Source organism: Triticum dicoccoides, chromosome 7A (genome assembly GCF_002162155.2).
Source record: "Triticum dicoccoides isolate Atlit2015 ecotype Zavitan chromosome 7A, WEW_v2.0, whole genome shotgun sequence".
Lineage (NCBI taxonomy): Eukaryota > Viridiplantae > Streptophyta > Magnoliopsida > Poales > Poaceae > Triticum > Triticum dicoccoides.
The window spans coordinates 182,814,974-182,839,388 of NC_041392.1; the positions used below are offsets into that span (position 1 = coordinate 182,814,974).

The 24,415-nt window shown below is 55.0% G+C and overlaps 1 protein-coding gene across 1 annotated transcript; it reads right to left on the minus strand.

The window, feature by feature from the left end:
- Positions 1-828: 828 nt before the first annotated feature.
- On the minus strand, positions 829-1,465 carry LOC119328585 (E3 ubiquitin-protein ligase ATL23-like). The gene has a single exon (XM_037601567.1). It carries the CDS (start codon positions 1,444-1,446, stop codon positions 904-906), a length of 543 nt encoding a protein of 180 aa, XP_037457464.1. The 5' UTR covers positions 1,447-1,465; the 3' UTR covers positions 829-903.
- Positions 1,466-24,415: the final 22,950 nt, after the last annotated feature.

Genomic DNA, 24,415 nt, shown 5'->3' on the forward strand with positions numbered 1-24,415 from the left:
TAGATCTGACCGGAGGCTAGATCACGCATGCAACCGATCCGTCCACCGGTTCCTCCATGCCGCCGCCGGAGGTCAGATCCATCGCCGTAGAGCCATCTGCCGCCGCTGCCCGAAGCAGGGCCGGCTGCCGCGACGCAAGGACCCGACCGGCTGCCACGATGGGACCTCAAGCGCTTGTCGTCCAAGGTCGGCTCGGCACGCAGGCCTGCGACCCCCCACATCGCGAGGGATCAATCCCGTCGTCGCCGCCCGTCGGGGGTACTTCGCCCGCTAGCCTCATCTGGGTTCGCCCGAGTCACCCTCCGTGCAACGCGGGCTAGTATAAATGAACTTATGGAGACAAAGTTATATACGAAGGCCGAGCTCCCTAAGTGAAGATCTTATTGATAGGTAGGTGCAGCCAATTAGTGCCATTTGTAACAAATGGACTTCAAGTCAAGACATGAACGTTTGGCTCTCGGGTGTAATTACACCTGATATTTTTTAAATTTTTTTAGTAAGTACTGTTCATGCTATATTTGTCAGAGAATATTTTAAGGATGTCTTTTTTTTTTAGCATCAGTACAGACACAAGCGCTCATATACACGCGCATACACTCACTTCGTCGTCGACAGGAACGTCTCCTCCCACTGAAAGCGCATCGCCGGAAATTTTGAAATAAATCCAGAAATAATGCGAGCACCAGGATTTGAACCCTGGTGGGTTGGGGATATCACTGTCCACCTAACCAACTCAACCAGAGGTTGATTCGCCAATTTTAAGGATGTCGAAGCAAGATATGTTTACAAAATCGTGCCTCATTGATCAAATACAAATATTCCATTCGAAAGGATTGACGACTATACACACTGCAAAATGCGAAAGAGCTTAATTACTGCTCGCACAAACAACACGAATTAATCTTAGTGTAGCACGGTGACGGCATGAGGGCCCCAGCTATACCGTTGCAGCCTTTCGACGACGACCCCCAGCGCGGCGGGGTTTGTCCTCTCCGCCATCTCCACCGCCGGAGCCGGCGCCTCTCCCTCTCCAGCCACCTCCGCCTCGGCCGTGGGCCGGTCAACCACGTCGGCGCGGCACACGGGGCAGCACTGGCTCTTCTTCAGCCACGAGTCCACGCACGGCGCGTGGAAGCTGTGCTCGCACCTCGGGAGACGCCTGCAGCGGTCGCCGGACTCGAACGCTTCCAGGCACACGGCGCAGTCCCCGCCGCCTCCGACGGCGGCTTTGAAGTCGTGGCACGGCAGCGTTTCGATCTCCTCGGACGACAGGCCCTTGCCTTTTCCTCCGCAGGCGTCGTCCACGGCACGCTCCAGGTCGGCGCCGGGGGCCTGGGCAGCGCCCCGCCGCAGAGCCCAGAGGATCACGAGGACGTGGACGACGAGCATCAGCGTCACGCCCGCCGCCAGGGCGGCGACGGAGAGCGCAGTGGAAGCGGTGACCATCCTAGCTAGTTGCGGGTGACTGCTGACTAGAGAGGCGCTAGCATAGCAGCTCGTGCGAGCTAGTAATACGCTTTCATGCGTCTTTGGGAGTTTTCGACCGTGCATGTATGGGTCTTGTTACATCCGTTCTTCGGCTTTGGATACGGAGATGTGGTATATTATGCTCAAGTTTTAGGAGAAAACAAGGAGGAACAGACAATTTTACCACCAGATCATCACCATGTAAGTATGTACGTAATGAGCAGCTAATTAAGCAAGGTGTTGGATAAGAGCTGCCAGTTGCTGAATGGCTGATAAGTTCAAGGAAGAGAACGACCGGAACAAGTTATTGCTTAAGTCTATTGCGCATTTCTTAATATTATAAGTTGATGAGCTTACCTAGGATTAGCCTAATTCTTGTTTTGTGACTCATGCGCAGATTTAATTTTATCCTCTCTCAGTATCAACATATAAGACGTTTTGACACTGATGAAAATACAAGACGTTTTCTTAGGGCATGTACAATGATGCTATTTTAGAAGTGCCACGTAGGATAAATAATGAGGTGGAGGAGAGAGAACTCATAAGAGAAGGCTTGTCTTCTCTTATTTAAGATAAGACAAAAGATGATCTCTTAGCACTATATGTCTCACCACATTTTTAGAAATTGCTAGTTATTGAAAATAAGGCTAAGAGATGACCCATTATAGACATTTTTCTTTGTCATCTCTAAATTACATGCAAAACTTAAGATAAGACCATCTTATCAACCATTGTACATGCCTTTATTGTCGGAGTAAATGACCACGGGTAGCCTAGCCCTTCTGAAAAAATTACGAGCCGATCCGCCCCTCAAGAATCCAAGACGTGGGGCCGCCTTCCCTTTGCCGGCTGTCTCCCAGGCCAACTATCGGAGGGCGGCCCGACTTTAGCCCTCATGGAGAAAGCCGTGGGAGGGCCGGCTCCAAGAAGCCGGCCGCGAGAAGGCCGACTCCAAAAAGCCGGCTCCCACAAAGCGGTCAAGATCGTACCCTCGAAGTCTGCATCCATGTAACGGCGATGTGACGGGGCGTGGCTACAGTAAAGCCTGCCACCCCCGAATTCCGGTGCACGCCTGGCACAGTGCGCCGTACGGGTGGCCATGACCCGTCCGGCGCGGCACTGTTGCCATGTTGACCCTAATGTCATCCACGACGGGCTGCCAGCACGGCCCACGGGCGGTGGGCCCCTTCGGGCAGAGAGACACCCGAAGGCGGCCAGGCCTCCCCCAGTCGGCCCAAGACAGAGCCGGCTCCCCACAGCCGGCGTGCCACCTCCCTCGAAGGAGACGCCCCATTAAGGAGACAAGACGTGGTGAGGCTACAGCGATCGCCCGCCGGGCGGCGGCGCTGTAGCCACGCTAACCCTAGCGAAGCCCTCGTCACCAGGTCGAGGCGACAGTAACCAGCCACCGACAAGGCCCTGGACAGTGGGGCCTGCCTGTCGCCCAAGGAGCCGGCAGCCGGCGGGACCCACCAGCCGGCGGGCCCCAGCAGCCGGCACAGAAGCCGGCGAGTGTAGACACAGACGGCTGGGCCCCACGCCCAGCCGGATTACCATTATACCCCTGGGGGGTAAGCCTATATAAACCCTCCGGGACACCCATGCAAAGGGTTGATCCCTACTAGTTTTAGACACCACATAGGGAGGAGAAGAGAGCGAGTCGTGCCCTTCTTCCTCCTCTCGCCAAACAGCTCACGGAGCATCGTGTAGCTACTTGTTCATCTAGTGATCATGCGGAGACCCCGCAGAGCAGCGGTAGGGGTGTTATCTCCATGGAGAGTCCCGAAGCTGGGTAAGATTCACCGGCGTGCATGTCTTCGCCTCATCCCGTTTCCAGGCACCGGCAACGTCTTACTGGCTCCCACAATAATAAGCCACCCGTTGGCATATGTCGCACCTACCACCCGACATTTGGCGCCCATCGTGGGGCCAGGTGCACCGTCGTCTGGAGACCTGTTCTGGACGGGAACCCTCTTCCTCCCCAGCGAGCGTAGCCAGCCCGGCACGCCCGATGGCGCTTGCCACGACGCGCTGCAAGGCATCACCAACATCTGCGCAGCGAGCGGCCTCGCCGATCTCCTTGACGAGACCCTCATCTCCGACGAGCTCGCCTCCGATGCGGGCATCGACCACCTCGTCAACCTCCTCGACCAGCTCCACGTCTCCGGCGAGCCTGCTGTGGATTTGGAGTCTGTTGGCTCCACCGATCCGATGCCTGTCGACTCCGACACGGCCTCGCTCGACACTTTCCCCACCGACGTCACGATTTACAACGACCCGCTCCCCCGGGCCGATGGCTGCGACGCTGTCACCACCGAGGTGATGGTCATTGGCCACGGCGGCGCTTCTGACGAGAGCGCCCACGACGCCCCGCACGCAGCGGTCCATGACTTGTCCATCCCCCTCCTGGCCGATGCCAACGCTGAAGCACTGGAGGCTCGCCGCCTCGCCCTCCTCGCGGAGGGCCAGAAGTTGGCTTCCATAAGACGCCTCACTGAGGCCCACCGATGCGGAGCCGACCGCGCCGCCTTTGGCATGCCGCCCCCAGGCGGGCCCAGTCGGGCCGGCGTTGTCAGACAGCGCGACGCCGTCATCGCCGACATGTTAGGAGTCGACCGCCCAGTCTACGCCACTCCACTCGAGAACCTGCACGCCGCCCAGGCGGCCGTAGATGAGCTAGACGGACTGGGGGCCGAAGAACTCCCCCACATGACCCGACGCATCCAACAGCTAATCGATGCAGCCGCGCAGCGGCACGAAGCCGACGCCCGCGCGGAAAGCCCTCCCCTGCGCCGAGATCACGGCGCGACGTCCCGGACGCCGACTACGGGTAAAACCCGCGTGCGGCACGAGAAAGAGCCGGCTGCCAGCCGAAGCCGAACCCGAATCTCCATCGAGCGAGACGCAGAATGCCACCCCCGGGCCGTGGAGTGGCGGGGCAACCCGCCTCCGCCTCGGCCCCGTGGGGAGAGGTATCCCACCCTACCGCCTGTTGCGCATCCGACTCTCAGCGGCCGACTAGGTCGCCGCGAAGGAGTCGGCGAGAACGACGCCCGCCACCAGATCGACCGCCTAGCGCGATCCCTGGCGCTGGAAGAAGAAGATGATGTCGGCCCGCCTTGCTTCGGCCCCCGCATCCGCGACGAGCCTTTCCCCAAAGGGTTCTCGCTCCCAAGGGACACGCCCAAGTACAACGACTCTGTGAAGCCGGAAGATTGGTTGATCGACTACTCCACGGCGGTTAGCATAGCAAACGGTAGCAGGCGCGTTGCCGTGAAGTACGTGCCCCTCATGCTGCAAGGCACGGCGCGGACCTGGCTCAACAGCCTCAAGCCATACAACATCAACAGCTGGCTAGACTTCACAGAAGCCTTCGTCCGCAACTTCACCAGCACCTACAAGCGGGCTCCCAAGCCCAGACAACTCTCCTTGTGTGTACAAGGCTCCGCCGAGTCCACCCGCGACTACCTCACGCGTTGGGCTGAGCTCCGCAACTCTTGCAAAGGGGTGCACGAGGTGCAAGTCATAGAATACTTCACTGCCAGGTGCCGAGAAGGCACCCTCCTCAAGCAAAAGCTCCTCTGTGACGATCCGACTACCCTCGACGAGCTTCTGGTCATAGCGTACAAGTACGCCACCGCCGACTCCTCAATGAAGACCGAACTCCGGGTAGACGCGTCCGGGAAGGTACTCAACCTGGCGCCCAAGACGCTGGCTGGGGACTCCGGCCGACGCCCACATCAGAACGACCACAAGCGCAAGGGCCCCGTGCCGCCCTCCACCAGTCGGCAGGTGGCCACAGTCGAAGACGAGCAACCCGAAGGGCGGCCCGCACCCAAGAAGCAGAGGGGCGGCAAGCCAGCTTGGCAGCCGGCCTTCTCCTACGAGCAAACTCTCGACGCCCCATGCAAGTTCCACATCGGCGCGAAGCCGTCCAACCACACAATCCGGAAGTGCCACTGGCTCACCCGAATCTCCAAAGGCGAAGGGCTCGCGCCGCCCTCGCTTGCCGGTCCGCCGCCTCCGGCTCCGCAGCCGCCGACCGCTCGGCCTGCAGTCGGAGCCGTGCACGATGAGTTCCCCAACGAGCATGCTGCCTATGTCGTCTTTACAAGCCGGCCCGAAGATCGGCGCGGCAGACGCCGAGAGCACCAGGAGGTCAGCATGGTCGCTGCCAACCCTGCCGAGCACATGCACTGGTCAGAAAAACCTATCAGCTGGAGCCGGGGCGACCACCCAGAGGTGATGCCATCTCCCGGCTCTTATGCGTTGGTTCTGGATGCCACCCTTGCAACGGACAGACGCGCCGCCCGTTTCTCCCGCGTGCTGATAGACGGCGGAAGCAACATCAACATCCTGTACCGCGACACCCTGGAGAAGTTGAACGTCAAGACGAAGCAACTCATGCCTACTCGGACTGTGTTCCATGGCATCATACCCGGCCTGTCCTGTGCCCCCATTGGCAAGATCAAGATTGATGTACTCTTTGGGGACAAGGAGCATTTCCGCCGGGAAGCGATCTGGTTTGAAATGGTGGACCTGGAGGGCCCCTACCATGCATTGCTTGGCCGACCTGCCTTGGCCAGGTTCATGGCTGTTCCCCACTATGCTTACCTCAAGATAAAGATGCCGAGCACCAAAGGCATCATCACCATAGCCGGCGATTACAAGAAATCTTCCGAGTGCACAGCAGCCAGCAACCGGCTGGCCGAGTCCCTTGTGATTGCCGAAGAAAAGAAGATGTTGGACCGAGTCGTGGCCATGGCCGGTAAACAGTTGGCCTTGTCCCCCGATCCCAAGGAGTATGATGCCCAAGGATCTTTCCAGCCGGCCAAGGAGACGAAGAAGATACCTCTTGACCCCGAGCACCCAGAGAGGTTTGCCGTCATCGGGGCAAACCTAAACAGCAAATAGGAAGGCGAGCTTGTCGATTTCCTCCGTGAGAATTGGGACATCTTTGCATGGTCCCCCAAGGACATGCAGGGTGTTCCGAAGGAATTCGCCGAGCAAAAGCTACACGTCCGAGAAGACGCAAAACCAGTGAAATAACCCCTCCGCCGACTGTCGGAGGAGAAAAGAAGGATTATAGGAGAAGAGATAGCCCGGCTTCTGGCAGCCGGCTTCATTATGGAAGTTTTCTTTCCAGAGTGGCTCGCCAACCCGGTCCTCGTGCTAAAGAAGAACAATAAGTGGCGCATGTGCATAGACTACACGAGCCTCAACAAGGCCTGCCCCAAAGATCCCTTTGCCCTGCCGAGGATTGATCAAGTGATAGACTCCACGGCCGGATGCGAGCTGTTGAGATCTTGGATGCTTACTCAGGATACCACCAGATAAGAAATGTCGGTTCCACTTTTCAGCGTTGCATGCAGAAGTGTCTCGTCAAGCAGCTCGGCAGAAATGCCCACGTCTACGTAGACGACATTGTGGTCAAGACGGAGAAGCGCGGCACCTTGCTGGAAGACCTTAAGGAAACATTTGAGAACCTGCGTCGGTTCCAAATCAAGCTCAACCCCGAGAAATGCGTGTTCGGAGTGCCAGCCGGCCAGCTCCTAGGCTTCCTGGTCTCCGAACGCGGCATCGAATGCAACCCAGTAAAGATCAAGGCCATTGAGAGAATGGCGATTCCCACCAAACTTCGAGACGTCCAGAAATTCACCGGATGCTTGGCCTCCCTGAACCGCTTCATCAGCCGGCTCGGAGAGAAAACTCTCCCCCTCTACCGCCTCATGAAGAAGACCACTCACTTCGAGTGGAATGACCAAGCCGACCAAGCTTTTCACGAGCTGAAGAAGATGCTGGCCACGCCGCCTGTCCTGGCGGCGCCGACTGAGAAAGAGCCCATGCTCCTCTACATTGCCGCAACCAGCCGGGTGGTCAGCACCGTCATCGTAGTCCAACGCCCAGAAGAGGGCCGAGCCCAGCCGGTCCAGAGGCCGGTGTACTATTTGAGCGAGGTGATGTCTACCTCGAAGCAGAACTACCCGCACTACCAAAAGATGTGCTACGGCGTGTACTTCGCCGCCAAGAAGCTGAAGCCCTATTTCCAAGAACATCCCATCACGGTCGTATGCACCGCCCCGCTGGCCGAGATCATAGGCAGCTGGGACGCATCCGGCCGGGTGGCGAAATGGGCCATCGAGCTGGCCCCCTACACGATCTTCTACCAGCCTCGCACCGCCATCAAGTCCCAAGCATTGGCCGACTTCCTCATCGACTGGGCCGAGACCCAGTACCTGCCGCCAGCTCCCGACTCCACTCATTGGCGCATGCACTTCAATGGGTCCAAGATGCGCACCGGCTTGGGAGCCGGCGTCATACTCACCTCTCCCAAAGGCGACAAGCTCAGATACACACTGCAAATTCACTTTGCCGCCTCCAACAACGTGGTCGAGTACGAGGCGCTCATACACGGGCTCCGGCTTGCCAAAGAACTCGGCATTCGCCGGATCCTATGTTATGGCGACTCGGACTTAGTGGTCCAGCAATCATCCGGCGACTGGGATGCCAAGGACGCAAATATGGCAAGCTACCGCTTCCTCGTTCAGCAGAACAGTGGGTATTTTGAAGGATGCGAGTTCCTCCATGTACCGCGAGCCGACAACGAGCCAGCTGATGCCCTGGCTCGAATAGGCTCCACTCGGCAAGCAATACCAACCGGTGTCTCTCTACAACGCCTCCTCAAGCCGTCTATCAAGCCGTCTCCAGAGTCTAATTCCATCTTCGTGCCGCCTGACCCCGATGCAGTCGGGTCCGGCTCGAAGAACCAAGCGGGTGACCCGGGGACTTCGATAGTCGGCCTGGGGACATCAGTAGGCGGCTCGGGGACTTCCGTAGTTACGCCCGACCCGGGGACTGCCACACCCGGCTCGGGGACTGCGGTAGTTAGCTCGGAGACTGCACCAACACAACAGGCGGCGGCCGACTCCAGCATTTCACCACCCAGCCCGCCCGCCCTGGTCGCAGTAGCCGTGTTGGCAATAGAAGAAGTCGCAGCTCCATCATGGGCTCAATCCATCCTCAACTTCCTAATAAACCAAGATCTGCCGGCTGACGAAACAGAGGCAAGACAAGTCCAACGCCGAGCCGGAGCATACACAATCGTCAACAGAGAGCTCGTCAAGCGCAGTGTCACTGGAGTCCTCCAGCGATGCGTCGAGCAAGAGAAGGGCATTGCAATCCTCAGAGACATCCACCAAGGAGAATGCGGCCACCATGCGGCCTCAAGATCACTCGTCGCCAAAGCTTTCCGCCATGGTTTCTTTTGGCCGACTGCTTTGGATGATGCCAAGAAGTTAGTTAAACATTGCAAAGGGTGCCAACTCTTCAGCTCTAAGCAACACATGCCGGCTTCGGCACTCAAGACCATTCCCCTCACTTGGCCCTTCGTCGTTTGGGGACTGGACATGGTGGGCCCATTCAAGACGGCGCGCGGCGGCATGACACATCTGCTTGTCGCTGTGGACAAATTCACCAAATGGATTGAGGCAAAGCTGATCAAGAAGCTGAATGGGCCGACTGCCGTGGCATTATCGCAGATATAACAACTCGGTACGGCGTGCCACACAGCATCATCACCGACAATGGCACGAATTTCGCCAAGGGAGCCTTGGCACGTTTCTGCGCGATGCAGGGCATCCGGTTGGACTTAGCGTCCGTTGCCCACCCGCAGTCAAACGGCCAGGTCGAGCGAGCCAACGGCCTCATCCTTTCCGGCATCAAGCCCCAACTAGTCGTACCATTGGAACGTTCGACCGGCTGTTGGCTCGATGAGCTGCCAGCCGTCCTCTGGAGTCTGCGCACTACCCCAAACAAGTCAACCGGCTTCACTCCTTTCTTCCTCGTGTATGGTGCCGAGGCGGTCATCCCAACTGACATCGAGTTCGACTCGCCTCGGGTAACCATGTACACGGAGGCGGAGGCCAAGGAAGCACGAGAAGATGGCGTCGACCTGCTGGAAGAAGGCCGGCTATTAGCCCTCAGCCGGTCCGCCATCTATCAGCAGGGCCTACGCCGCTACCACAACCGGAAGGTCAAGCCGAGATCCTTCCAAGAGGGCGACCTTGTGCTCCGGCTGATCCAGCGAACAGCCGGCCAGCACAAGCTCTCGGCCCCTCGGGAGGGCCCCTTCGTCATCAGCAGAGCTTTAGGCAACGACTCCTACTACCTGGTCGACGCGCAGAAGCCGAAGGCACGCAAGAGAGATGATTCCGGCAAGGAGTCGGAACGACCATGGAACGCCAACCTCCTCCGAAGATTTTATAGTTGAAATGCAGTATGTATCATGCTAACTTTTGTACTAAGTACGAGACAATAGGCCCCCCGAGGAGAGCTCGGGGACTGCCATCTTTTATCTATAAATGAAGAATATCATGCTTATGACCTTGTCATTACATTCACTTTTTTTCGTCCAGCACCGGGTTCGACTAGTCAGCCCGGGGACTGGCCGCCTGGAGTTATATTAGAAGTCCTACCCGCGGTCAGACAAGTAGTGTGCCGGCACCCAAGCCTTCTCTTGCCAAAAGTCGCAGTTCGAAGAACCGGCTGTCCGGCTGGCAAGAGTTAAAGGCAGGAAAGGACGCCCACACGAAAAATGGCTAGGGACTAACGGACTAATATAACAAAAGCCGGTTTTTTCTCCAACCACCGATCGACTACCAGAGTAGCCGGCCGGCCGGCTTCCATTCACCTCGCTTCAGTCTAAGAAAGCTCAAGTACTTGCCTTCCCAAAAGGGGAAGGCGGCAAAGGAAACAGCCTAAGGATAAAAAGCATACGTGAATGGAAACCAAACACGCACAGGCCGGCTTCCATTCACCTTGCTTCAGTCTAAGAAAGCTCGAGTACTTGCCTTCCCAAAAGGGAAAGGCGGCAAAGGAAACAGCCTAAGGATAAAAAGCATACGCGAATGGAAACCAAACACGCACACAATCATATTTACATAAAAGACCTTCAAAAGGCCAGCATTCAACATAGTTCGAATACACCCCTAATGGGTGGAACTGCGCAAGTTTAATAAAAATTGTTCAAATGGTAACAAGCAGGAAAAGCAAGGATGGCAGATTAAGCCAAGGGAGCGACTGGCGAGTCGGGCAGGTCAGTGGAGACGGCAGTGCCGGCTGGAGGAGTGGCCGGCTGGCGAACCTCGGCATGATCACCGCCTCCCGCAGAGGGCGCGCTAGCACGCGCCTCGTTGCTGGAAGCACGATCAGGCTGAGGCTGGCTGGCCGCTTCACCGGCCGGCTCAACGTCTTCGCCTTCCTCTCCTTCGTCGTCTTCGCCTTCATCGCTGGAGGCGATCTCCTCTGCCGAGTCCTCACCCGCTGCCGGGTCCAGCCCGAACCACTCCTCCGGCTGGGCAACGCCGTCATCATTTATTTCAGGAGCGAAGACACTGATGTCAATGCACTCGGCGATCGTCGAGGCGCGCTGAGCGATAGCCGGCCGCACCTCCTCCATCTCCTTGTCGGCCTCTAGCCGCCAGGTGCGTAGCTGGTCCAGGCTCAGCCCCGTATACCAGGCTTGGACGAACTCCAGCGCCCGCCCAGCTCCAAGCCGGGCTGCCGATGCCTTCCAGGCCTCGAAGTGGCCAACCGCAACCTCCAGCCAGTCGGCAGTCCGACTCGGGGTGCGGGGAATCGTCTCGCCTGGCCAGAGAGTGGCCAACACCTGCGCCCCGGCGTGCTGGAGGCGGCGGAGCATACGGTGAGCCGGCTGCAGTCGGGCTTGGACCGCCAAGAGTTGCTCCTCAAGCGTCCGGCTCGCGTCCGACGCAATTTCAGCTCCCACCTGCCGGCGTGCCTCGCGGTGGGCCTCGATGGTTTGGGTGGCGAAGACGGAGTAGCCGGGAAAGTAGTCTGCACAGAGAATAAAAAGCAGCACAAGTCAGAACACAAATCAGGGATCAAGGGGCAAGCAAGGAGTGAAGAAGGCGGCTTACCATCGATCAGATCCTCGATACGACCGAAGCCCTCGCTCAGCGCTTGCTTTGCCTCAGCCTAGCCCGCCGCTTCGGTCTCGAACTCGGCCTTCAGGGTGTCCTCGCTGTCCTGCGCCTTCTTCAGGGCCGCCTTGTGGCTCTCCTCCTGGTCGGCCAACTTCTTGGCCAGGCGGTCATGCTCCAGGACCAAGGCATTGTACTCGGCTTCCTTGGCGTGAAGGGCGGCCTGGGCCCCGCTGAGCTGCCCCCTCAAGTCGGCATTGGCTCCTGCAAGCATGAAGACAAAGGAAAAATCAATAAGGAAGAAGTCATCAAGGAAGATCCGACCCGACTGCTCAGCAGTCGACCCGAATCTCGGGGACTACACCGAGTGGGTGCGCTGACGCGCCCCCACAGGAGATGAACGAAACAAAGCACGCACTCCGGCTGCTGGTCAGGTCCTCAGTTCTCCGGCCCAGCTCCTGAGCCTGGAAGTTGAAGGCGGCAGCGCGAAGGTTATGATACTCCTAGAAGATTAGACAGGAGGCGAGGATAAGATAGTTGTCAGGACCTAGTAAGTTCCAAGCTGCCTGCGCAGCAGCCGACTCGGAACTCGGGGACTACACCCAGTGGGTGCGCTGACGCGCCCCCACGGAAGAAATCAAAAGAGCAAAATAACCAAGGCCAGAAGGCTCACCCGGATGACGGCCCGCGTCGCGAGGAACTCTTGGGTGTATCGCTGCAGCGAGGCGGCCTGGGCTTGAAGCCGGTTCCGAACCTCCTTGGCCGCCGCATTCAGCTCGCCCGTCACCCCGCTGATAGTCCACTCGGACGTGCTGACGCTGGCCGCCTCCAGGGCCTCCGCCGTCTGGCTGGCGCCCGCAGCTCGGTGCGGCTCCGGCACAGAGGTGCCTCCCCCTGCGCGCCGGCGCATTGTCGGCTGCACCTCGAGGCCGGCCCCTGCCTCCGGCTCGCCCTCGGCCGGTTGCTCTGGCGCCGCGGCTGATTGGACACTTTGGCCCGCTCCAGTCGGCACCGTCTGCGGCGCCCCCTCCACGAAGACCACGTGGTCCTCCCTCCTCTCCATCACCGGCGGGTCTTGGTCGACCTCCTCCGACGGGGGCACGGGGATGTCGGGGGCCACGGCGCGGAGGGGAACGACGAGCAGCGGAGGCTGGTTGTGCGAGGCCTCCGCCTCCGTCTCCGCGGCTGCCGCCTCCGCCCGGGCCTTGGCCGCCGCGTCGGCCTGCTCCTTCGCCGCCTGGGCGGTCCTTCACTCCACCGCCTCTCGCTCCTCCCGCGCCTCCCGTGCGTTCCGCTCCGTGGCCTCCCTAAGGTCGGCACGGGGCCGCCAGGACCTCGCTCAAGGGAAAGCGGTGCCCTGCCTGGCGAGCAAAGAAAGGTTTAGAAGAGCTTCAATCGAAGAGGACAACACAAAAAAATATATATATGTACAAGACGTTTGACGACTTACGCCGAGATCGCCTGCGGCTGCTTCACCGCCTTGCGGAAGCGGGCCGCCTTCGCGGCCGCCTCATCCCGCTTGGTCGCCGCCATGGAAGCCTTGGATTTCTTCGGCCGGCTGCCAAAGAAGGTCGACGCGGCCCGACGCTTCTGCGTGCCGCCATGGGCAGCCGGCGCGGCAGACGGGCCCGCGCCTTGATGATCAAGCGCCAGCTGGCGGTGCGGGGCGGCTTCGACCTCGTCGTCGTCCGGCCAGTCCTCGAAGCCGGCTTTGGGCCCCGCGCCTCCTGCCTCGTCGCCTTCCCCCATGATGGCGTCTTCCATGGCGGCCGCTCCCAGGTCCGGATCGTCGGTGTCGTCCACCGTGCTGTCGGCGAGGAGCTGGCGCTCTACCCCTGCGGCCCCGGCCGTCAGCGGAAGAAGAGGGTTCTGCTAAGGGCAAACCAACTGATCAGAGGTCGGCTATGATGAGGCCGGCTACAAAAAGGAAGAAAATAAGAAAAACTTACGGCAGGCAGAGGGTTGGCGCGAGAATACGGCCCCTTGTCGTATCGCGAATCCTCGGCGAGCTTGCAGTTGGAGATGTAGTTCACCATGTAAGACACCTCTGCATGAGGCATCTCCCTGGTGCTCAGCCGGCACGGGTCGAAGCGACCGCTCATCTGGCAAATCATGTGAGGCCGGCCTTGGAGCGGAAGTACTCGGCGCTCCACGAAGGCGGGCCCGGTAGCTCCAGAAGGTTACCTCCCAGCCGGCGGGCCGGCTACGTAAGCCGGCAGGTTGACGTAGTCGCCTTGCTGGGCGACGTTCTTCACGTAAAAGTAGGACTTCTGCCAGAGCTTCACCGACTGGATCAGCGGAATGGGCGGGAACGGATTGTTCTCGCCCGTCCGCCTCATGGCAATGAAGGCTCCGCAGGGGGTGGGCACGCCCGCAACGATGGTGCCGAGCTTGCTCTGGAAGAATTCCCCCCAGAGCTAGAGAGTGGGGAGAACCCCAAGAAAGCCCTCGCACAGGGTGACGAAAGCCGACAGCAGCATCACCGCGTTGGGCGTGAGGTGATGCGGCTGGAGGTGGTAGAATTCAAGGAAAGCTCGAAGGAATCCACTCGCCGGGAGGTCGTAGCCGCGCAGGCAGTGCGAGCGGAAGATCACCCGCTCGCCCTCCTCCGGTGCCGGCAAAATCTCCCTCACCGGCGCCTGACGAACCCGCACGAAGTTCTCGCCAGGCAGGCGCCGCGTCCGGCGGAGGAACTCGACGTGGTCCTCATGGACGTTGGAGCCATCCCACGAGCTTGACAACGCCATGGGAGTGACGCGGCGAGGAACAAGACGATGCGACGGTGGAGACGCGCACGACCCTGCTACGGCGGGACCAAAGGAACCGAGAGGTCCGACGGCGGAACGGCGCGACAATGAGTTGCTGCGGCGGCGAAGGGAAGAACAAGAAGGAAGGCGAGAAGGGGCGGAGCAAGGGAGAACGTGCGAGCCTCTACCGCTCCCCCTCCTCCCCCTACTTATAGACCCACGCGGCGGAGCCGAGGAGGCGCGGCGTGAGGGAACGTGGGATCAACTGCGCCCACTCCCCCACATCCCGCGATTATTGCGCCCTGATGGCGTCATAAAACCGTCGTGGGAAGGCGAGCGGTCCGTGTGGGCCGCAGAAGATCCGCGCTCGGGCCGAGGCCTAGGAGTGGCGGGCCCGGGCCTGCGGCGGCGTACCGTCGCGCGCGTGCGTTGGCACGATTTCCTTGCCACGTGGCCCGCGGGATGGCGCGCGGTCAGCTCGCAGGACGACCCGCGTTCCCGCCTATGAGAAACGGAGCTTTCCGAAAACGGCGCGCACAAGCAAAGCCGGCCCCTCAGGATAGGAAGTTGACCAAGCTTCTCGTCCCTTTGTCAGCCTCGAAGCTCGATCAGCTTCGGGGACTACTGTCGGAGTAAATGACCACGGGTAGCCTAGTCGGCTCCCCCTGACCCTTCTGAAAAAATTACGAGCCGATCCGGCCCTCAAGAATCCAAGACGTGGGGCCGCCTTCCCCTTGCCGGCTGTCTCCCAGGCCGACTATCGGAGGGCGGCCCGACTTTAGCCCTCATGGAGAAAGTCGTGGGAGGGCCGGCTCCAAGAAGCCAGCCGCGAGAAGGCCGACTCCAAGAACCCGACTCCCACAAAGCGGTCAAGATCGTACCCTCGAAGTCTGCATTCACGTAACGGCGATGTGACGGGGCGTGGCTACAGTAAAGCCTGCCACCCCCGAATCCCGGTGCATGCCTGGCACAGTGCACCGTACGGGTGGCCATGACCCGTCCGGCGCGGCACTGTTGCCATGTTGACCCTGATGTCATCCATGACGGGTTGCCAGCACGGCCCATGGGCGATGGGCCCCTTCGGGCAGAGAGACACCCGAAGGCGGCCAGGCCTCCCCCAGTCGGCCCAAGACAGAGTTGGCTCCCCACAACTGGCTTGCCACATCCCTCGAAGGAGACGCCCCATTAAGGAGACAAGACGCGGTGAGGCTACAGCGATCGCCCGCCGGGCGGCGGCGCTGTAGCCACGCTCACCCTAGCGAAGCCCTCGTTACCAGGTCGAGGCGACAGTAACCAGCCACCGACAAGGCCCTGGATAGTGGGGCCTGCCTGTCGACCAAGGAGCCGGCAGCCGGCGGGTCCCAGCAGCCGGCGCAGAAGCCGACGAGTGTAGACACAGACGGCTGGGCCCCGCGCCCAGCCGGATTACCATTGTACCCCGGGGGGTAAGCCTATATAAACCCCCCGGGGCACCCATGCAAAGGGTTGATCCCTACTAGTTTTAGACACCACATAGGGAGGAGAAGAGAGCGAGATGTGCCCTTCTTCTTCTTCTCGCCAAACAGTTCAAGGAGCATCGTGTAGCTACTTGTTCATCTAGTGATCATGCGGAGACCCCGCAGAGCAGCAGTAGGGGTGTTATCTCCACGGAGAGCCCCGAAGCTGGGTAAGATTCACCGGGTGCATGTCTTCACCTCATCCCGTTTCCAGGCACCGGCAACGTCTTACTGGCTCCCACAATGATAAACCACCCGTTGGCATATGTCGCACCTACCACCCGACATTTATATTTTTTGATATGGAGGGAGCATCTAGGTATAAACATTTTTTTAGAAAAGGATCTAGCTATAAACGTGTAGTCTTTCTAGAAGGAAACACCATCTTCCTCCTGCACATGCTGCCGATGCGCCACGAGTCATGTTCGGTGCTGCTATTGGAACTTCGCATCACCGCCGAAGCTAGCATGACCATGAATCCGCGGCAGGGAAGACGGCAGTGACTACCAAGTGAAGATTGGTTCGTTGCCTCGAAGAAGAGGACGAAGAGAAGGGACGGACATGACGAAGACAAGCGTCGTCCAAAGTTGCAAACTAGTCTTAGGTTTGAGAATGTGCAATTGGAATTATCACACATTAAGCCGACAGTTGCACAAATATTTCTTGTATATATTGAAATTATTTTGTTTATTTGTTTTCTATTTTGATTTTAGTATGAAGCCACTCCGGCCATATTTTTCGCAAAAAAGAAAAAAATACTTCAACCATTGTTGTTGCTAAGGCTTTAGAGAGGCTTAATCAACTGAGGTGTAAGAGCATCTACAGCTGGACCTCTCAAACTCGTCTCATACACCCGGGCGGGTCGCCCGGTCACTGATCGTCATGATTTTTTGATCCAGATGGGCCTCTCAAACGCCCAGACTGACCGGCACCACACATATCCAACTCAAATATGAGATGGATATGAGAGCGCCCGGGCACGCTCGCCACGTCGGACTAACGAAGGGGTCCCAGCCGAAAACGTCCTCAATCCCGGCGGTCTGAAGCTCGTCCCCTCCGTCGGACCGCTGGCGCCGCGTCGAGCAGATCCGGCGGGCCGCGTAGTGCATTGCCCAGCTATTTAAGTTGACTAGCGGCACTGAAACCCTACCATCGATCCACATTTTCCTCATCCTGTCCGTCGCCGCCACCACTTTCCACTCCACCCATCCACCTAGTAGCCATGCCCCCATGTCGCCGGGTGAGGAGCGATCCCTTTCCGATGCCGGAGCGCCAGCTCGAGCTCCTTGAGCAGATCCGGGCTAGGCGCGAAGCCCGGATCGCCGCGGGGCTACCTCCGGATGTAGTGGATTCGGAGGAGGAGGAGATTGAGACGGAGGAGGAGGATGAGGGGGACGCTGACGACGGGGATCTGCAGGCGGAGCAGCAGGCTATCCTCGATTCCCTCCGGTCGGAGTCGGCTCCGGAGGCAAGATGTCGTCGACGGCGGGAGATGGAGGCCCAAGAGGCCGCAGAGGAGGCGGAGATGTTCGCCTACATGAATCAGATAGTGTAGGAGGGGGATGAGCCGGCGCCCGGTACCGTCGTTGTGGACATCACCGACGATGAAGAGTAGCTAGGGTAGTACGTAGATGTAGCACATAGGCCATGTTTGGATACATGGGTTAGAGTTAGTTTCGGTTAGTTTAGACTCAACTAACTCAAAAATATCCAAACAGAAGGGTTAGTTTGGGTTAGATGCATCTAACCCATCCAAAAAACTAACCCATCCGAGAGGTGCTTATTAGGGTTAGTTCTTCTCGAGACCACTAAAAACACATTTTTCTCTTGCTCTTCCCACAGCAGATCCCTCCCTACTTTCACGAAGCTTCTCATCCTCTCCCTCCATCCCTCTCGCACCGCCCGTGAAAGCGTCTCCCCGTATCCGCGCTCCATCTAACCCTGTCATCCAAACACCTCTTTGGTTAGAGTTAGTTCAGGGTTAGTTTAGGGTTAGAATCTAACTCTAACCTCTAACCGAGTTAGAGTATCCAAACCAGGCCATAGGATTCCTTTTGCATGCTTTGTATGGATCTAGGGATGAAAAATGAGAGAGGCAGATGCAAAGTGGCTAATTTAAGACGTGTCCGGGCGCATCGGCGGCATTTGGGGGTCCGGATTTGCAAAGTCAGGCACCCATAAGATAATTTAGTGGTTTAAATGAAAAATATGCACTGTGTTTATTAAAAATGATAATCTGGTTAGTTCAATTCTTTAAGATTTAGTTCATACCTCGCAATCAATTTTATTTTGGTTTTTCTATTTCTCTCGGTTGGTTGAAATATTCATCATTCCTAGGTTCAAACTTTTAGTCTATAGTGCAAATAGAGCAAGGTTGGGATGTGATGGTTAAATGTTGATCCAATTTAAGAAAAATCTCAAATTTCTTACTAACCAATAGACAATGATTGCAAAATTAAACTAAATAATACACAAGCATTTTATTATGTGAGAGGATGATTATTAGTAACTGTGAGTCTAGCACTATATAATATTTTAAAAGCGACATGATGTTACCTTAAAAATTACGGAATGCGACATTTGTGTATTGTTGTACACCAATTCATTACTTGTCTTGCCACCATTGGATATTCATGGAGCAGCTAGCTAGGAAATTGACTGATGATCGAGTGTCAAAATTATATGTACCTTCCGTCAGCCGGATTGAGTATGCACACTTTCAGCTAGGTCACGGAATCATGGTGGTCGATCTGTTATATAAACCGGTGGACTTATAGCTCATTAGAGTTGCAGCCAGACAAAATAGATGAGACGCGAGGCAGCGACAAGAAAAGGCTAACATTTTCTATTATATCTTCGTGTCGACGGTGCCAGGAGCGAAAACAAGGTCCCTGTTGGAGCTCGCGTCGCTAATAACGCCAGGCAAGAAAAACAGCTTAGCCATGCCACCCACTCCTCGTGCCAACCAATCCTCAAATCTACCGTAGAACTGAATCTCGCATCCCAGCAGACGGCTTATCAAGCATGAAAAATCCTACATACTCCCTTCGTTTCAAAATAGATGATCCAACTTTTAACTTCAGTATAAAGTTGAATCATCTATTTTGAAATGGAGGCAATACGTGACAGTGACGAGATGGCTGGGATCTGCTGCTTGCTCCCAACTATCTCCGGCACTAACAATGCGGTTCAAAGCCACCATCACACGTGCAAGCTAGCGCTAATCCAGCGCTGCCTTCTGTTAAACTTAAACATACTTATGTGTTACTTGTAAAAGTTCAATAAAGTTTTGTCTACCATTTTGATTGTTATTGACTAGTTCACGAATTTGCTGCCACAATCGAGCATATTCATGTTTTTTTTAAACATTGATCAAAATGTATACTCGCGCACTCACTGCCCATTGAAGACCAAATTGAAGCTTGTTAAGGATGAAAATGTCCCTCTTACTAAAAGAATAACTGCATTAATAATTAATAAGACACTAAATCGTCAAACATGGGGTTTGATCTGTGAAGGGCCGAGTACCAGCATCCTCCTAATCATCTAACCATTCATGTTGCAGCAAACTTCTCGTACAGTAAACCCCTACCATACATCAATTGGCACCGCTCTTTGCCCCCAATGAGAGTCCCTAGTACAGCCGTAGCCCTGGTGATACCGGTCGATGTAGAGCTCATAGAGGAGCACGGGTTCCTTCCGACATATTAGGTCTAGGTTTCGAGTTAACTTGAAGGTGTGTGCCGCCGACGCACGCAAGCTGCGTCTAGTGGATATAGTGCTTGTCTTGCTAGTTGCAGTTGCAAGAAGCCGTGTGTAGTCTGGGAAGGAATCGTCGGTGACTTCATCAATTATGAAAGAGGTCTAAAATATATGAAAATGGGCATGGAGTTATGTTATTATCTCTTTTTTTTTTGCGGAGGGCGTGTTATTATCTCTTTACAAGACACAGAGGCTACGTCGCATTTTAACTAAGTAAGACACGCAGCGACATCAAGGTGATCGCAAAGCTCATTGGTCTGGACAGCAAGGCTATGGGGATCATGGCCGGAATGGCCGGCGCGGATGGTGAAGACGTAGTTTGATCATGTTAGGTTTATTGGTTAGTCTTCGTCGACGGCTAGTCTTAAACCAGTTTGAGTTAGGTTTAGTCTTCATGTGTAGTCTTCGGAAAGCAGGATTAGCATCTAGACGCCGCCGGAATTTTGGGTCTATTGGAGGCCGGTGACGCCCCCCATTTAGCTGTAATGTGTGTTGTAATATTTTTAGTATTAATGATAGTTGACCAAGCGAACATTGTAGTCTCCATGGTTGACACAAACTACAGGATTATATCATGGAATGTTAGGGGTCTGAACTTGACGACTAGGCGATCCGTAGTTAGAGAGGTGGCGCATGCAAATAAGAAGCAATCCTAAACCTGCAGAAAACGAAAATAGAGACATGGACATCAGCCATGGCATGCGATGTAGGGGGCAACATATTGCAGGGCTGCATTGTGCTTCTGGCTATGGGCACAAGGGGGGGGGGGCAATCTTCTAGGATAAACAGATAGTAGAGATTATGGATCAGATCATCGCTAGCTTCTCAATCACGGCAAAGGTGAAGATCATCAGTAGTGGGCGATCCTTCTGGATGACCACAGTCTATGGCCCCACGGACGACCTGCAGAAAGCCAACTTCCTCTCGGAATTAGCAGCGATTGCGCCACCCACAACGGAGCCATGGATGCTCAATGGAGACTTCAACATGATTTACCAAGCCAGAGACAAAAACAATTGCGACATCAATATGAGAATGATGGGCCATTTCCGCAAGGCAATTGATCTGGCAGGGGTCAAAGAGATTAAATACAAAAACAGAAGATTTACATGGAGCAGCGAGAGGGAGGACCCAACTCTTCGCAATATAGACAAGGTTTTCTGTAAGTTAGCTTGGGAGAATATGCACCCAAGTTTTGTCCTCATGGCGGCATCTACATCATTCTCTAACCACTGCCCCCTAATGTTAGCTAGCGGAGATAGACCTGTCACCAAGACTAGATTCAGATTCGAGAATTTCTGGACAATCTTCCCACACTTCCAGGAGACAGTGCAGCATGCTTGGGAGAGGCCAATTCATCACGACCGTCTGTTCGTCAAGGTGAAAAAGAAGATGGAGATAGTAGCTGTGGATCTAAAAATTTGGAGCAAAACTTTGTTTGGGGGTACAAAGCTGCAATTCCACATTGCCAACGAGGTTATACTCCGTCTCGGTGTGGCTCAGGAGGCCAGATCATTGACAGCAGAAGCGCACCATCTGCGGAAACAACTGAAGCTGAAAGTGCTTGGACTGGCAACAGTTGAGAGGGCTCGCCAAAAGTAGGCTTCCAGAATATCTTGGCTCCAAGCGGGCGATGCCAACTCAAAGTTCTTCCACGCTCGCCTCCTATCTCGCAGGAGGAAAAATTACATCCACTCCATCAAAGAGGGCAACGCTGTCTTAACGGAACCACATGAGAAAGCAAGGCTAGCCTTTGACCACTTCGCCCGTAGTCTCGGTTAGAAACCACATCGGGGTTGCACGCTCAATTGGGAACAACTCCAACTACCAGCCATTGACCTGCAGGGCATCGATCTTCCTTTCAGCGAGCAAGAAATCTGGGCGGCCATCAAGGCATCTCCGGCTGAGAAAGCGCCCGGGCCGGACGGCTTCACCGGGAAATTCTTCAGATCATGTTGGCACATCATCAAGCATGATATCGTGGCGGTCATTCAAAAATTCTACAACCTAGCGGGAGGGAACCTTGATAACCCACAAGTATAGGGGATCACAATAGTTTTTGAGGGTAGAGTATTCAACCCAAATTTATTAATTCGACACAAGGGGAGCCAAAGAATATTCTCAAGTATTAGCAGCCAAGTCGTCAATTCAACGACACCTGGAAACTTAATATCTGCAGCAAGGTATTTAGTAGAAAAGTAATATGATAATAGTGCTAACGGTAAAGTAAATAAACGAAGAACAATATATGAAAAGCTCGTAGGCATTGGATTGGTGATGGAGAATTATGCCGAATGCGATCGATCATGTAACAATCATAACCTAGGGTGACCCAGAACTAGCTCCAGTTCATCAATGTAATGTAGACATGTATTCCGAATATAGTCATACGTGCTTATGGAAAAGAACTTGCATGACATCTTTTGTCCTACCCTCCCGTGGCAGCGGGGTCCTATCGGAAACTAAGGGATATTAAGGCCTCCTTCTAATAGAGTACCGGACCAAAGCATTAACACATAGTGAATACATGAACTCCTCAAACTACGGTCATCACCGGGAGTGGTCCCAACTATTGTCACTTCGGGGTTGCCGGATCATAACACATAGTAGGTGACTATAGACTTGCAAGATAGGATCAAGAACTCTCATATATTGATGAAAACATAATAGGTTCAGATCTGAAATCATGGCACTTGGGCCCTAGTGACAAGCATTAAGCATAGCAAAGTCATAGCTACATCAATCTCAGAACATAGTGGATACTAGGGATCAACAAAACTAACTCGATTACATGATAAATCTCATCCAACCCATCACCGTCCAACAAGCCTACAATGGAATTACTCACGCATGGCGGTGAGCATCATGAAATTGGTGATGGAGGAAGGTTGATGATGACGATGGCGACGAATTCCCCTCTCTGGTGCCCCGAACGGACTCCAGATCAGCCCTCCCGAGAGAGTTTAGGGCTTGGCGGCGGCTCCGTATTGTAAAATGTGATGAATCCTTCTCCCTGGATTTTTTCTCCCCGAAAGTGAAAATATGGAGTCAGGGTTGAGGTCGATGGAGCGTCCGGGGGCCCACGAGGCAGGGGGTGCGCCCAGGGGGGGCAGGCGCGCCCCCACCTCTTGGACAGGTGGAGGCCCCCCTGACGTGGATCTTCCTTCCAGTATTTTTTGAAGGAAATATGCCCTAGAGGCAATAATAAAGTTATTATTTATTTCCTTATTTCATGATAAATGTTTATTATTCATGCTAGAATTGTATTAACCGGAAACATAATACATGTGTGGATACATAGACAAACAGAGTGTCACTAGTATGTCGCTACTTGACTAGCTCGTTGAATCAAAGATGGTTAAGTTTCCTAGCCATAGACATGAGTTGTCATTTGATTAACGGGATCACATCATTGGAGAATGATGTGATTGAGTTGACCCATTCCATTTGCTTAGCACTTGATCGTTTAGTATGTTGCTATTGCTTTCTTCATGACTTATACATGTTCCTATGGCAATCAGATTATGCAACTCCCGTTTACCGGAGGAACATTTTGTGCACTACCAAAAGTCACAACGTAACTGGGTGATTATAAAGGTGCTCTACAGGTGTCTCCGAAGGTACTTGGTGAGTTGGCATATTTTGATATTAGGATTTGTCACTCCGATTGTCGTAGAGGTATCTCTGGGCCCACTCGGTAATGCACATCACTATAAGCCTTGCAAGCATTGTAACTAATGAGTTAGTTGCGGGATGATGTATTATGGAACGAGTAAAGAGACTTGCCGGTAACGAGATTGAACTAGGTATTGAGATACCGACGATCGAATCTCGGGCAAGTAACATACCGATGACAAAGGGAACAACGTATGTTGTTATGCGGTTCGACCGATAAAGATCTTCGTAGAATATGTAGGAGCTGATATGGTCATCCAAGTTCCGCTATTGATTATTGACCAGAGAAGTGTCTCGGTCATGTCTACATAGTTCTCAAACCCATAGGGTTCGCACGCTTAAACGTTCGTTGACGATATAGTATTTATGAGTCATGTATGTTGGTAACCGAATGTTTTTCGGAGTTTCGGATAAGATCACAGACATGACGAGGAACTCCGGAATGGTCTGGAGATAAAGTTTGATATATGGGATAATAGTGTTTTGGTCTTCGGAAGGGTTCCGGAATTCACCGAAAGTGGTTCCGGATGTTTCCCAAAATGTTTGGGGTACGAGAACACTTTATTTGGGCCAAAGGGGAAATCCCACAAGGTTTTTGGAAAGTGCAAAAGGAAGTTTTGCGGAGTCCAGGGGCCAGACGCCAGGGTCCAGACGCCGGGAACCCTGGCGTCTGGCCCTGGAGTCCGAGAAGGACTCTTTCCTTTCGGGTGAAACCGAATTTGTGGAGGCTTTTACTCCAAGTTTCGACCCCAAGGCTCAACATATAAATAGAGGGGTAGGGCTAGCACCCAAGACACATCAAGAAACACCAAGCCGTGTGTCGGCAACCCCGTCCCCTCTAGTTTATCCTTCATCATAGTTTTCGTAGTGCTTAGGCGAAGCCCTACAGAGATTGTTCTTCACCAACACCATCACCACGCCGTCGTGCTGCCGGAACTCATCTACTACTTCGCCCCTCTTGCTGGATCAAGAAGGCGAGGAAGTCATCGAGCTGAACGTGTGCTGAACTCGAAGGTGCCGTGCGTTCGGTACTTGGATCGGTTGGAATGTAAGGACGTACGATTACATCAACCGCGTTGTGCTAACGCTTCCGCATTCGGTCTACAAGGGTACATAGACATACTCTCCCCTCTCGTTGCTATGCATCACCATGATCCTGTGTGTGCGTAGGAAAATTTTGAAATTACTACGTTCCCCAACAGTGGATCCGAGCCAAGTTTATGCGTAGATGTTATATGCACGAGTAGAACACAAGTGAGTTGTGGGCGATACAAGTCATACTGCTTACCAGCATGTCATACTTTGGTTTGGCGGTATTGTTGGATGA

Bases quoted from the DNA above. Each gene is read 5' to 3' on its own strand.
- LOC119328585 (XM_037601567.1), bottom strand. From the start codon at position 1,446: ATGGTCACCGCTTCCACTGCGCTCTCCGTCGCCGCCCTGGCGGCGGGC.